This window comes from Hyperolius riggenbachi, chromosome 5 (genome assembly GCF_040937935.1).
Source record: "Hyperolius riggenbachi isolate aHypRig1 chromosome 5, aHypRig1.pri, whole genome shotgun sequence".
Lineage (NCBI taxonomy): Eukaryota > Metazoa > Chordata > Amphibia > Anura > Hyperoliidae > Hyperolius > Hyperolius riggenbachi.
In genome coordinates, this window is record NC_090650.1 from 85,004,012 (window position 1) to 85,018,210 (window position 14,199).

At 44.2% G+C, this 14,199-nt stretch overlaps 1 protein-coding gene across 1 annotated transcript in view; it reads left to right on the top strand.

Annotated features, from left to right (window-relative positions):
• The first annotated feature begins 1,852 nt into the window (after positions 1 to 1,852).
• LOC137519657 (solute carrier family 22 member 13-like) overlaps positions 1,853 to 14,199 on the top strand; it is a 35,411-nt gene continuing 23,064 nt past the window's right edge. Inside the window, exons 1-2 of the mRNA XM_068238628.1 lie at positions 1,853 to 2,261; positions 12,290 to 12,393. Of these exons, the coding sequence (XP_068094729.1) occupies positions 1,887 to 2,261; positions 12,290 to 12,393 (479 nt within the window). The 5' untranslated portion in view covers positions 1,853 to 1,886. The remainder of the gene's footprint in view (positions 2,262 to 12,289; positions 12,394 to 14,199) is intronic.

Sequence of the window (14,199 nt, forward strand, 5' to 3'; positions counted from 1 at the left end):
GCAAACTTGGCCCTCCAGCTGTTAAGGAACTACAAATCCCACAATGCATTTGCCTTTATGAGTCATGACTGTGGCTGTCACACTCCTGCAATGCATTGTGGGACTTGTAGTTCAACAGCTGGAGGGCCAAGTTTGCCCATGCCTGGTCTAAACTAATGAACTGGAGTGCTACTGTGCCTGCAACTGAATAGGCCAACAACAGCAGTAGTACTGTGCACAGCTGTGGGTATCAGTGGGCTGTGTAGTGTTACACACAGAGAAATGCAATAGTAGTATCAGAATACAGTCTAAATTAGTGCACTAGAGTGCTACTGTGCCTGCAACTTAATGGGGCAACAATAGCAGTAAGCAGTAGTACTGTACACAGCTCTGGGTGGGTGCCAGTGGGCTTTGGAATGTCGCGCTCACACACACAAAAACAAAACAGCAGAACGATATAGTAGCCCTCTGTTTGGGATGCTTTCACAGCAAGTCAGTCAGCGAGGAACAACAAAACAGGCCTAGCTAACTTTCCCTATTTTAGCAATGCTCTCTCTCCCTTTCTCTCACTACAGCAGCCAGAGACAGAATGAAACATGGCCAGCACAACTGCGTTTTTATAGGGGGCGGGGAAGGAGGGGGGGTCCGTGAGGGAGTGCAGGCTGATTGGCTGCCATGTGTCTGCTGACTAAGTACTACTGGTAAGGGGTCAAAGTTTAGCTCGATGATGATGTATAGGGGGTGGGTCAAACACGCCATGTGCTCGCCGCCAGCCAAAGACGCGAACAGCTGATATCTGCCGGGAACTGTCAGCCGGTGCCATCTCTATACAGTGCTTCAGAATATTGTGCCGTTCTTTAATTAATAATAATAATGTCTCTTACATCAGGTTCCCTTTAAAGGGAAGCTGAGATGAGAGGGATATGGAGGCTGCCATATTTATTTCCTTGTAAACAATGCCAGTTGCCTGTCAGCCCGTTTCATAAGTAGTGTCTGAGTCAAAACCCTGGAACAAGCATATGGTTAAACCAGCTGATTCACCTGATCTGCTGCATGCTTGTTCAAGGTCTATGGCTAAAAGTATTAGCAGGAGAGGATCAGGAAGACTGCAGAGCAACTGGTATTTAAAAGGAAAAAAAAGATGGCAGCCTCCATATCCCTTTCATCTTGGGTTACCTTTAAGCCAGGCCTGGATTTACATCTCAGGAGCCTATAGGCAAAGATATCATGCACCCTAGACTTCGCCCTCCATAAACCTACAAACCTCTGCAGAACCGCACCGCAAGTATGCTGGTTGTCCCAGCTGTCACTTCTCCCTTACTTCCCTTGCCTGTCATAGGTAGCTACAGGTGTCGCTTAGAATTAGTTAGCCAGAGGTACCCTCAGTATTGAGCAGCTAGTGATGCTGACGGGAGATCTCGTCAGTGGAATGTCGAAAGCTGGGTGAGTAACGTCTCATTTACACTCTGCTCGGAATTTTGCGTAGGGAAGGAGGGAGGGGGGCACTAGGAGGAGTGAGCCGCCTTTCCATCATCAGGCGCCTGTAGTGCAAATCCAGCCCTGCTTAATTGATTACCATTACAACAAATCCAGCAATCTGAAAATGTTTTTTTCTCATGAACAGATTGTTTGCCCTGCAAGCTGTGAGTTGTACTAATTATTTCACCAATAACCAAACCAGATCTACTGTTTTGGGATGGCATCTTAACCATACTCCCTCCATATGTTTATATTGTTATTTGTTGGCATGCATACACTAGGAGAGTTTTACTACCTTTTACTATATTCAACACAGTAACCAGGTTAAACATAGGACTTTGTCTCAATCAAGGTGACTCATCAAGATTAAACATTAATAGCTGGATGTCGGACTCCTGCAGTTCAATAAGACTCTGATCCAGGCCACTATGACGGAATTTGTAGACATCTTAAAAAATGTCGGAGAGTTTGGTCGATATCAGAAGATTTTGGTGGTTATTATGTGCTTCCTCAGCTTCTTCAATGCCTTTCACATGTTTGGGCAGGTCTTTATGGGAATATCTGTGCCTCACCACTGCGATACCAGCTGGATACTGGAGAAGAACCCAAACCTGACTGAGGAGCATCAGCTGAACTTAACCATCCCTCGCAATACACAGGGCTCCTATGAGAGATGCCTCATGTACTCTCCAGTGGACTGGGATATTGAATCCATTGAGAGGTATGGGCTGAACGACACACAGGACTGCCAGGATGGATGGGTGTATGACACGTCACAGCAAAAGGCAACGCTGGTCACCGAGGTTTGTAAATACTTAATAAGCAATCTAAAATCTAAAATTATTATTGCTCACTGAGAATTCCCTAGATCTGTACAGTACATTACCTTAGAGTGCTATTATACTTAAAGGGAATTTGAAGTGCAGAAAATGTGCCCAGTTTAACTTACCAAAGGCTTCCTCTAGCCTCCTGTAGTCCTTCTTGTCCCTTGCCATCATTCCGTGCTGCTCCATTCAGCAGCTGTGCTCCTCCAAAACCTGGCCGACTCAGCCAGTCGCTGGCTACTGTGCATGCACTCCTGCTTGCTCATGCACCTGGCTGGGAGACTTTGGCACATACACAGTTGTAATTTTTATAAACTGCGCAAGGTTAGAGCACACCTGGCCCTGATTGTGCGATAGAGGAGATGCGCAGCTGGGGAGGAACATGCAGCTTTTTGAAGAGCACAGCTGCTGCAAGGATCGAAGTAGAATTACAGCGAGGGACCAGAACGCAGGGCCGAGGCATAGGCTGGAGAGGCTCCAGCCTCAGGGCGCAGTGTAGGAAGGGGCGCAGAATTCATTCAGCTGTCATTCCTAATTGTGTTTGAAGCAGAAAGAAATAAGAAAAGGGGATACATAGCAGTGACTGCAAGCCAGATAACTAGATATTAATGTTTTGGGGAGGTTGTGGGCCCTGGGGCGCCTCTTAGTCTAATAGCAATCAGTGTTTGATGGCTCGGGTGGCAGGGATGGAGGGGCGCACTTTGGTGTCTCAGCCTTGGGTGCTGGAGGACCTTGTCCCGGCTCTGCCAGAACGGCTACAGGGGGCTAGAAGAAACCCCAAGTAAGTTAAACTGGGAACATTTTGTTCAATTTAAAGTCCCTTTAAGTGTGCTTAAAGGAAACCAAAGATCAAAATATAAAAAGATTTGATAGTTATCCGAGGCTTCCTCCAGCCCCATAAACACATCTGAGACCCTCGCCGTCTTCCCACATTCCGCCGTTCAGCAGCGATTAACCCCGCTTAGGGCTCGTTTCCACTTGTGCGGCGTGCGTCTCGCAGACGCACGCCGCACTGAGCGAGTGGGCGGGATCGCAGGCGAATCCCATGAGCCGTGCCATGCACGGCTATGGGATTCGCAGCCTCGGCAGCGAAAACTGCGGGGTATTCCGGGCGAATCGCTCCCGCGAGCGATTCCGCAGCGGCGCCGTCATCCCCTATGGCAGAGTTTCCCCGTGCGAATCATGTGCGGGGAAACTCTGCAGAATCGGCGGCGAAATCGCCGTAGTGGAAACGGGCCCTTATTGCTTCAGTCACATCAGTCTGGGTCTTCTGTGCATGTTCGGGAAGTCCACGCATGCTCAGAAGACCCAGACTGGATGCGACTGAAGCAATTACCGGGGGGGGGGGGGAGGGGGGTGATCGCGGCTGAACAGCAGACTGCAGGAGGACGGCGTGGGACTCACACGTGCTTATGGGGCTGGAGGAAGCCCCTGGTAAGTATGGGTTATTTTTACATGGTGATCTCTGGTACACTTTAAATAATTTAAGATGAGGTATTCATGCAATGAACTTGTATTATTGATTTGACTTTTATACGAGAATCATTAATCACTGTCATTGTTATCGGCAACTCACAGAGCCTGTCCACACTCGTGTGTTGCATTGCGGATTTCAGCAACACATACTGAAATCTACAAGGACTTCAGAAAGTGCATTGAAAGCGCTTTCTTATGTCACCGTTCAATCTCTCTGTTTTGGTGCGTTTAAAGCACACCTGAAGTGAGAGGGATATGGAGGCTGCCATATTTATTTCCTTTTAAACAATACCAGTTGTCTTGCTATCCGGCTGATCCTCTGCCTCAAATACTATTAGCCATAGCCCCTGAACAAGCATGCAGCAGATCAGGTGTTTCTGACATTATTGTCAGATCTGATAAGATTAGCTGCATGCTTGTTTCTGGTGTTATTCAGACACTACTGCAGCCAAATATTGTCAACAATAAGGCCTTGTTCACATTGCGTTCGGCTGTTTTTGAGGTGTCTTTTTTTTCAGATTCCCGGCGCTTGGGTGGACGATTCGTTTTTGTGCTTAGCGGTTTTCTTAACGTTTTTTCCAAGCGGCTTTGTAATTTACTCCCTGAAGCAAGTCAGGAAGTGAAGAGGAAGTGAACTCTTTGACCACAAAAAGAATAAACACACTGTATTTATTCTTAAAAATGCAAACGCAATTGCTGCACAAAGCAATTTTGTGAGCGTTTTGCATTTCTCCTATGCTTTCCATTGAGGCGGAATCTCCTCAAAAATGCACCGCTTTACTGAACGGACAGCGCACAACCCGCGCTGATATGAACCTTCTCTTCATTGCACAAGCGTTTAGTGGGTGAATTGAAAAATCGCCCACATGTAAAAAAAACCCTGAAAACGCCTGCATTGTGACCAAGCCCTAAGTCATTTTATCCATTATGTTATTTTCACTAATTCCTCTAAGTCACACATTCGATCCGCGTGCTTGTTCAGGATCTTTGGCTAAAAGTTTTACAGGCAGAGGATCAGCAGGACAGCCAGGCAATGTGCATTGTTTAAAAGAAAATAAGTATGACAGCCTCCATATCGCTCTCAGGTCAGTTGTCCTGGAAAAGTGATTCTGGGCTACAGTGTTCCCAGAAAATCTCTGGGAAATGATCCATTCCCTTTCATGCCAGATCACGTTACACAATCAAGGAAACAGCAGGGTCATAATACGGTAATATTGCCGCCAACATTTTGCAATACAGAACAGTTTTCAGTCATACTGGCATAGATTTTTCTGCATTAAAAAAAAAAAAAACAGCTTTATCCCCTACTGCCCAGGAACCAGCACAAAGGACAGACCTATTTATAATGAAGTGATGGTCTGAACAGATTGTGGGCAGGAACACACTAGGCAGAAATGCTAGCGTTAACGCGCATGATGTTAGTCAATGGGGCGCATGAAAAAACACATATGTTCACGTTCTGCAATGTGCGTTTTTGAAAATGCAGGACTTACATATTTTTCCAAAAGCACATAATGAATATTTATGGTGATGAAGATGTATTGCATTTTAATGCATTTTTAATGCATTTTTTCATCTGTTTTTTTTTTTTAAACTAAGGTTGATGATACATTTCCACTTCCTGTTGACTTCCTAGTGATTTCCATAAAACGCATACCAAATGCACAAAAACTCTTATGCGTTTTTTATGCGTAAAACGCCATTGCAGTACAATGCAATTGCAATAGTTTCTTGTTCTTCATTCTCTAATAAATAGGATTGTTTGAAGTGGACCTGAACTCTTGCAAAGGCCAGAAGGAAAACAGAGACAAATGCATCCTATATGTATACAGAGAGTGTAACCTGTAATTCCCTCCCATCTATGACTACCACCACTGTAATTTGATCTCTTCAGCTGTGTAAGCTGCTGATTTGTAAACACAGGATGTTAACCTTATGTCTGCTTCCATGAAAGCAGGAAGTAGACACACTGCAGATTTATGGCAGGATTTGTATCAGCTGTAACAAAGAAATGTTTTTCTTTAAAGGTTATTATGCTGTTGCATATGTTTTAGAGCAAAGAGGAACTTCTGAGTTCAGGTCCACTTTAAATAGCGATCAATGACTTTACCTGTACTGTGAATAACCTAAGCACCCTTTTATGAGTAGGTCCCCAAGTCTGTAGGGATCACAGAAGTCCCAGCATGTCAAGGTTTTTCTAAATACAGTATGTATTCTTCACAGTAGCAGCATGGAAGTACATAAGCTGATGTGTTGCAGACCTATAGATCACCCTTATTTCACAACTGACAATAATGAAACTATAAATGAAACTTTCCAACACACCACCTAATAACTCAAACTAGATAAAAGCGTAATTATAATTATTAAAAGAAAGTTATGTAATAATGGCAGGGGGATGAGAAGATGTTACACCTTCAAAAACAAACCACAGAGGCATACGGAGTGCAGTAGGTTAGGTTTTTCTTTTTTGGAATAACTAAGAAGGAACTCACAAAATAAGGTTGCCAACCAGGGCCACCAACAGATCGAGCAGGTGGAGATGATAAAACCGTCTCCACTCAGGCAGTTGCTGGATTGTCACTCTCTTGGAAAAAGGCATAGCCACCAGCCAATTGGAGGCTGTGAGCCACACAACTCCAATGGGAATGTAAAAATGCAAGTGGAGGAAATGAGGCGCCCAGGAGATGGATAAAACTAGATTAACCCGTTGCCACAAACTGGACTTATAAACACACCCAGTTTGTGGTGCCATCTGGCAAACAGGACATACAGGTGCATCCTGTTAGTCAACGGCGTTCACGGCGGGACTTATTTGGCAGTGATTGGTGAATGGGAATATGTGTTCCTGAGCCAATCAAAGTGCCAGTGAATGAATGATTATGGCTTCTCTAGAAGCCATGTTCATTCATTAAAATGAAGGTAAAAAGTAAACGTAGAAACCATTCACACAGTTCCTGTAAACACAGGATAAAATGTGTAGCACCATCTAGTGTACATATCTCTTGAGGGTATATTACTGTTATTTTTGCAAATAAGGGCTTTTAATTATTGATAGCGTACAGTGAGAAAACAAAATAAAAAGATAAAACTACACCTTTACTTCCAAATAATATATTGTCATCATAAATTGTACAAGGAACATAATTTAAATGTTGTGATAGCCAGGAGAAATGGGCAAATAAAAAATGTGGGTTTTATCTACAGTAGTAGCATTGTTTATTTTAAATCTATAGGAGATGAATTTTAAGAAATAGTGTATTTTTTTTCATTCTTTCTCACTTTAAAATGCATAGAAAATAAAGTATTTACTGAAATCAAGTATCACCCACAAAAAGTCTAATTTGTAGAAAGATATAAATAATTTGGGTGTGATAAGCAGTGATAAAGTTTTGGCCAAATGAATGGGAGGAGCGCTGAAATGTAAAAAATAATTCTTGGCAGGAAGGTTAAAAACAAATAACAAGTAGGTAGCTTACCTCACAGGTGACACATTGTGGTAAACACATGATTTTTTTAGACAGTGGTGACGAGTTTCATGGGCTCAACCCACTTCTTCAGGCAAAATATTTGTGCCAAAACAACACACTAGCTGAGCTTTCATGCACTCACTAGGTGCCCATGTAGAAGTGCTGGTCCTGCCTTTACCTCCCCTGATGATAGTAATGATTTATACAAACTGTTACCAGGGCATATTCACAAACCACCAGTAAATTTAAAGTGTACCAGAGTTGAAATATAAAAGAAGATTTATACATACCTGGGGCTTCCTCCAGCCCCATCTGCTCGGATCGCTCCCGCGCGCCGTCCTCCGCTGTCTGCAGCTTCGGGATCCGGATCCCATCACTGCCTCTACGTATCTTTCCAGCGGCTGCTGGAGAGATACGCAAACAGCACACTTCTCGTGCGTAGACTGGAGCCGACTGACGGCAGTGATGGGACCCGGTTCCCGAAGCTGCAAACAGCGGAGGACGGCGTCGTGGGAGCAATCCGAGCGGATGGGGCTGGAGGAAGCCCCAGGTATGTATAATTCTTTTTTTTATATTTCAGCTCCCCTTAAGTTTAAAACATCATCACAGTAACAACATGCTCATTGTGTACTTAAAGGAACACTTAAGCCAGGAATAAAAAATCAGTTTTACTTTCCTGAGGCTTCTACTAGCCCCCTCCAGCCGTCCCGTTCTCTCGCAGTCACTCACGGAGCCTCCGGTCCCCCACCGCCAGCTAGTTTTTTTTTCTCTGACAGGCATGGCCACATGTATTTTTCTTCGCGTTCTGGTCTGCAATAGCATTCTGCGCCTATGTATAACGCTATTGAGGATGGGAACATGAACAAGGATACACACGGCCAGGCCTGCGCAGGTGCAGAAAGCTTACCGACTCCCTGTCAGGGCCTGTCAGCGAAAACGAAACTAGCTGGCGGTGAGGGACCGGAGGCTCTGTGAGTGACTGCGAGGGCATGGGATGGCTGCAGGGGGCTGATAGAAGACCCAGGCATGCAAAACTGATTTTTTATTCCTGACTTAAGTGTCCCTTTAATAAAGAGCAACTCACTATGCAAAAGTGCCAGTAAAACTGCTGTGGTGCACAACAGTTACCTGCAGTTTCTGAAAATGCCCTATTACACTTTATGAATCAATCCAAAAAATCTGATTTAAAAAGAATATAATCCTATTAATATAAATAATAGCCGATCTAGGGCTAAGACCATGTGGTACACAGGCCTACAGCTAAACTATCCAATAAACCTTCTGGCTAATAGTTGACATCACTATCCTGTCAGGCTCAACTGATTACACTCCAGAAGTGCTTTTCCCTGTAAGTCAGTGACAGCAAATTCCACGGTAGGGACTGACCAAAGAACAAAGCGCTCCATCCCAAGACACGCATGACTTCCATTTGCACAGAATGTGTGAAAGGAATTAATAAATAACATCAATAAATAGTCAATTAATAATATGACCTTGAAGAAGAAGATGACACGTAAATAAGGCCACAGGTTTATCAGCTTTATTCAGAATATGTACAAAAGCCACCAAATGATGTAGTCAAAGTTTCAGTTTAATTAAAGGATACCAGAGCCCAAATTAATATGAGAAACGGGGGGAGAAGGCATGTATTGTGAGCTGTCCTGTTGCTCCCCGCTCCCCCTCCGCTACCTGTAATTGCCCTCCAGCACCCTCTTCCGGTCGGCCAGATTGGGTGACGGGCATCACTTGGCCTGCGCTAGCCCGGCTACGGAGCGCGCTGCGCATGGTGTCATTGTGACGTCACATGCATGCACAGAGCGTTCCCGGATGAGGTTGTGTACTTTAGAACGCATGCAGCCAGGCCAGCAGAGGCACAGTGATGCCAGAGGCGGGACAAGGTCCTCCAGCACCCAAGGCTGAGACACCAAAGTGCGCCCCTCCATCCCTCCCACCCTAGCCGTCACACACTGATTGCTATTAGACTAAGAGGTGCCACAGGGCCCACAACCTCCCCAACACCTTAATATCTAGTTATCTGGCTTGCAGTCACTGCTATGTATCCCCTTTTCTTATTTCTTTCTGCTTCAAACACAGTTAGGAATGACAGCTGAATGAATTGTGCGCCCCCTCCTACACTGCGCCCTGAGGCTGGAGCCTCTCCAGCCTATGCCTCGTCCCGGCCCTGAGTGATGCCCAGTCGACCAGGAAGAAGGTGGCGGAGGGGAGCCTCTAGGCATAGGCAGTACAAGCCATTGCCTGGAGCGCTATTGGTCCTGGGGGGCACCATGTTGCTGGATTAAGCCCCTCCCCCTCAAATTAATCCCCACCCCAGGACTAAGCCCCGCCCCATGGGTGTTCTATTATTTGCTTCCACTACATCTACTTAGCGTAAGTTGGAGGCAGCTGCCACCTCTGTGCCTTGTGCATCCTTCTTTCCCCCTTTGTGCCTCCTTCTGTCCCTTTTGTGCCTCCTTTTATCTACTTGTTTTTTAGCCTGGAGTGACAACATGGCTAGAGGCACCCCTGTGTTCGCATCAGGACAGCTCACCATCCATGCCTGCTCCCCCCATTTCTCATATTCATTTGGGCTCTGGTGTGCTGTCACAACAGCCTCTCTATATCTATAAACTGTTCTGTTTCGATTCCCGTTTTATGTGTGAGGCACAGTCCAGAAGACTCAGTCTGCATAGGAATATGACTCCACACCGATTCAGAAACCTCTACAGGCAGTTTAACTCGATGAAATAAAACTCCAAGTGTAATCCGAGGTATCTTTACTTGCGTTTAAAGCATACAGGGATGTTTTTCAGAGCTATTTTCATCTCGTTAAACTGCTTGGGGAGGTTTCTGAATCAGTGTGGAGTCATACAGACTAGGTCTTCTGGAGTGTGCCTCACACATAAAGCAGTAATCGAAACAGAACAGCAACGATGCGATTGCAAGGTGCATACAGGATTACCTCACCAACTGACTTCAATCTATAACTGAATGATCTAAAAATTGCTGCTGAGCAGGGAGTGACAGTTGGAAATTTGGAATATCCTAACTAGCTAAATCTAGCAGGGGAACTGGAATATACTAATGTAGAAAAAATATAAACAATGTTTAATAACATAGGCTGTTGTGACAGCACATCTGGTATCCTTTAAAGTGGAAATCTTCAATTCTTTGTAGGATGGATAGGAAATGTTAGCAGCAGTAGAGTATTGTATGGTGTTAGCCATTAGTAAAAGTAGGATGATACCATTTATTGGCTAAGCAAAAGGGTAAGCTTGAGGCTCCTTTCATACTGGGATGTTTTCATTTCCCTGCGTTACCCTTTTTTTTTACCACAGGGTTATGCTAATGCAACGAAAGTCAATGGGACATTTCAGATCGGATGTGGTGAGATGCAATGCAATGGCAGCATCCGATCTGACATGAAAGCATCAGCACGTTACCATTCAACATCATTGGCGACGTGCGGTGACCGGAAGTCATGTAAGTCAATGGTGACACATATATTTTAACATTTTTCACATAGTGTTGCCCATACGCGGAAGCGTATTTCTTCAATACACTTCTGTGCAATTTGTATTTCGGCCACAGGAATAAGCGCTAGAGAGCCTCACTTATACTTGCTGCCAGAAGTGAGATTACCGCACATTGCCACGGGTATTTCAAAAGCCTATTTTAAACATTGCAGTGCGATGCGATCATCCAATCGACTGCAAACTTAACACAGGTTGCTGGTGTGAAACCAGCCTCAGACTCTATTCCTGTAGAGTGACAAGATGTCTGAAGAATCGATAAACAGAGGTGACAATCAGGATATAATACACTAAAAAGAGTTTTAAAAGGTGGCTGTGGACTTACTAACTCATTTATTTTTGTTCAATTAAAATCATTTTTGTGTGCTATTCATAAGGAAGCGGGAACTAAAAGATCTCTTTCAGAGATGGAAGGCTTGTATCACTTACTCATGTCTACACTGGATGCCAGTTGCAGTCCGTCCTTTATGTAACCTTCCTGTCTTACCACACGCCATGCAACTGAACAGTTGAAAGGATCATTGGGACCCCTGGAACTTACCTTATCTTGGAAAATAATGCTGTAGCTCCATGCCACTGAAGATGTCATCTCGTATTGCTTTCTCCTCCTGTTATGGTACCAAAAACTCCTATAACACCATCCTGACTCACCCTTGTTTTATTTTTTGGCGTGGGGATGGGTTGTGTTGTCAGTTGTAATGGAGTAACAGTGTTATCCCGACTGATGTTGGTCGTCTCTTTCTTACATACAAGCCACACTGGTGGCAAACGTCTGCTATGATGATTAACTGTTTACAAAAACTCAAATAAAAAATATTTATGACAAAAACATTTTTTTGTATACTACCCGTAGTGTCTTTAAATTATTTTCAAATGTTAATATGAAAGAAGACAAATGATGTTAAGAAGAACCAGTGTGGTTTTAATAATAAAACTAGGTCTCTTGCTAATGAAGTCTTTGTGGTATGTGTAAGTAGGGGTGTGGTGGGGGATTAGAGATGTCACAGGGGTGTGGTGGGGCGTACGAGAGAGAACGGCGCCGGAGATTTGGGCGCAGGACACAGCCAGTATATGGCTGATCCTGCTGCCGCACAAGTCCGGGCCGTGTTAATTACTATTCCCCCTCCAGGCCGACATGGATAGTGAGGGAATGAAATAATTCGTCTTTCAGCAATTGCTGGAAGCCGAATTATTGTTTTAACAGCAACTTCAGGTCCGTCTTCTGACGGCGCTGAAGTTACTCCCTGTGCCTGCGATAGCCGTAGTTCCTATTACGGCCTATGGTGGCGCCGGCTGCGCCCAAGTCTCCTGCGCTGCTGCGCCCAAGTGTCCAGCGCTGGATTTACCGTGTTCGTGTGGTGGGGGCATGATTAGAAGTATAGCATGGCTGTATCCTAAAGGTGTCTTTTTTTTCAAAAAAATTGGGATGTATACCATTCTTACTTTTATTTTTAAGTAAGCCTTTATTTTATATACACACAGTAATGGCCAGATACCTTGTTTCTTATTTTTAATTTTTTTCATCATTTAGTTCAACCTGGTTTGCAACAGAAAAGATCAAACGGATATCTCTCAATCTGTTTATATGGCGGGACTCCTCATTGGAGCTATGATTTTTGGACCATTAGGAGATTGGTAAGAAAACCTGCTGAAATGTGTTATTGCTTTTCATAGACAAACTAAGCCCCGTATTAGCAATAAGGATGATATGTAAATACTAGCTATGTACAAAACAACAACAAAGTAATAGAAATACATTTTTGATTAAACAAATATGTTTGCCACTGCAGGATAGTTCACATCCTGCCCTGTGTAATCTGCTGTAGGGCAGAGCAATCATGTGACTAATGGGCATATTCACTCATCTACACATGGCAATTATAGCAGTATTTAGGCAAGTAATGTTACACGTGTTGGGCGCAAAACGCAGCTCGCAATATGTAGTTAAGGCGCGTGTTGCTAGTATAACGCACGTTACAAAAAGGGGTCAGCAGTTGTAAGACCCCAATCTTGAATAAAATTCTTACTTACAATTAACACTAATTAACAGCATTATTTTGAGAGTTTGCCTTGTTCAGTTCTGGCATTAGTTGGACTAAGAATATTTAGTACAGAAACTGTAATTCTACCAATAAAGTTACCCTCTAATGAGAAAGATATGGAAGTTGCCATATTTATTTCCTTTTAAACACTCACAGTTGTCTGGCTGTCCTGCTGAACTTTCTAGTATCAATAGCATATGAAGTCAGAGTCCCTTTAGTCAGAGTTCCTTTCTGGTCTGCATACTCGTTTTGGGTCTGTGGCTTATAATATTAGGAGAGAATCAGGAGGACAGTCAGGCATCATGCATTGTCTTAAAGGAAATGATTATGATCCACTCTTTATCTCTCTTACTGCAGGGATACTTTAACCTCCTTGGTGGTATGATTCGATTATTTTCAGATTTTAGGGACTAAAAGCTGTGCAACTTTTTTCAAGCTTTTAGACCCTAAAAGCAGTAATAAATTATACCCCTAGATAGATCTGCAGCAGCCCTGCAAATAACTCACCTCCCCTGGATCCAGCACTGCAATTCTGCTTCTGTCCACTGGGTGGCATTCTACCACTTTCATGAGATCCCGACTGTCACCATGTGACAAATAGGGATCGAGAGCTTCCAAGAACCGGAAGAAGAATGGCTGCCAGTGTCCGGATCCCAAGGAAGGTAAGTCATAATTGCTGCCACGCAGTGCAGGTACTTCATACCTCCAAGCGGGCTACCCCGCGTCAGGCTCGGGGTTACCGCTCTGAGCAGCGGATTTCGGGGGTTACCACTAGGGAGGTTAAGAAATTGTGAAGGATTGCCTGGAAAGAGGTAACTCTGCCAACTCCTAAAAGCGAGCTATTCAATGTTATAGCCCTCATTTAATTTACACTCTACATCTCTAAAACAGTACTGTAACGTGTATATTGTATTATTTGTTTCTAGTTGCACAATAGGTGCTGGTGTGGGCTCAAAAGCAGAGGAGAGCAGTATACTCACCCCTTATACCTGTTTGCTAGTTCCTTCAGTGGGATTTGGGATCCAAATAAAGGCAATTAATCTTCCTCTTATAGTCCCTCAATGTAGGTCTGGCGAATGAATGGGAATATAAATCATTAGTAATCATGTAATTGGTAAACCCCTCCCTTGTCGCAAACCTGAAGCCTCTCCATTGAAGTTCAGAGCTCTCTGGCCACCCCCACTGTGTTGCTGGGGCAACCGCGGCCTGATAGGCAGACATCGAGATGGGGTTGGGCCACAGCAACACAATAGGGGGAGGTCACAGAACTCCAGACTTCTTGGCAGGCTTGTGGCAAAATCAAGCCTGCATGCTTGTTCAGGGTCTATGGCTCAAAGTATTAACCACCCTGGCGTTCTGATTAATTTGCCAGGGTGGCTGCGGGAGGGTTTTTTTTAAA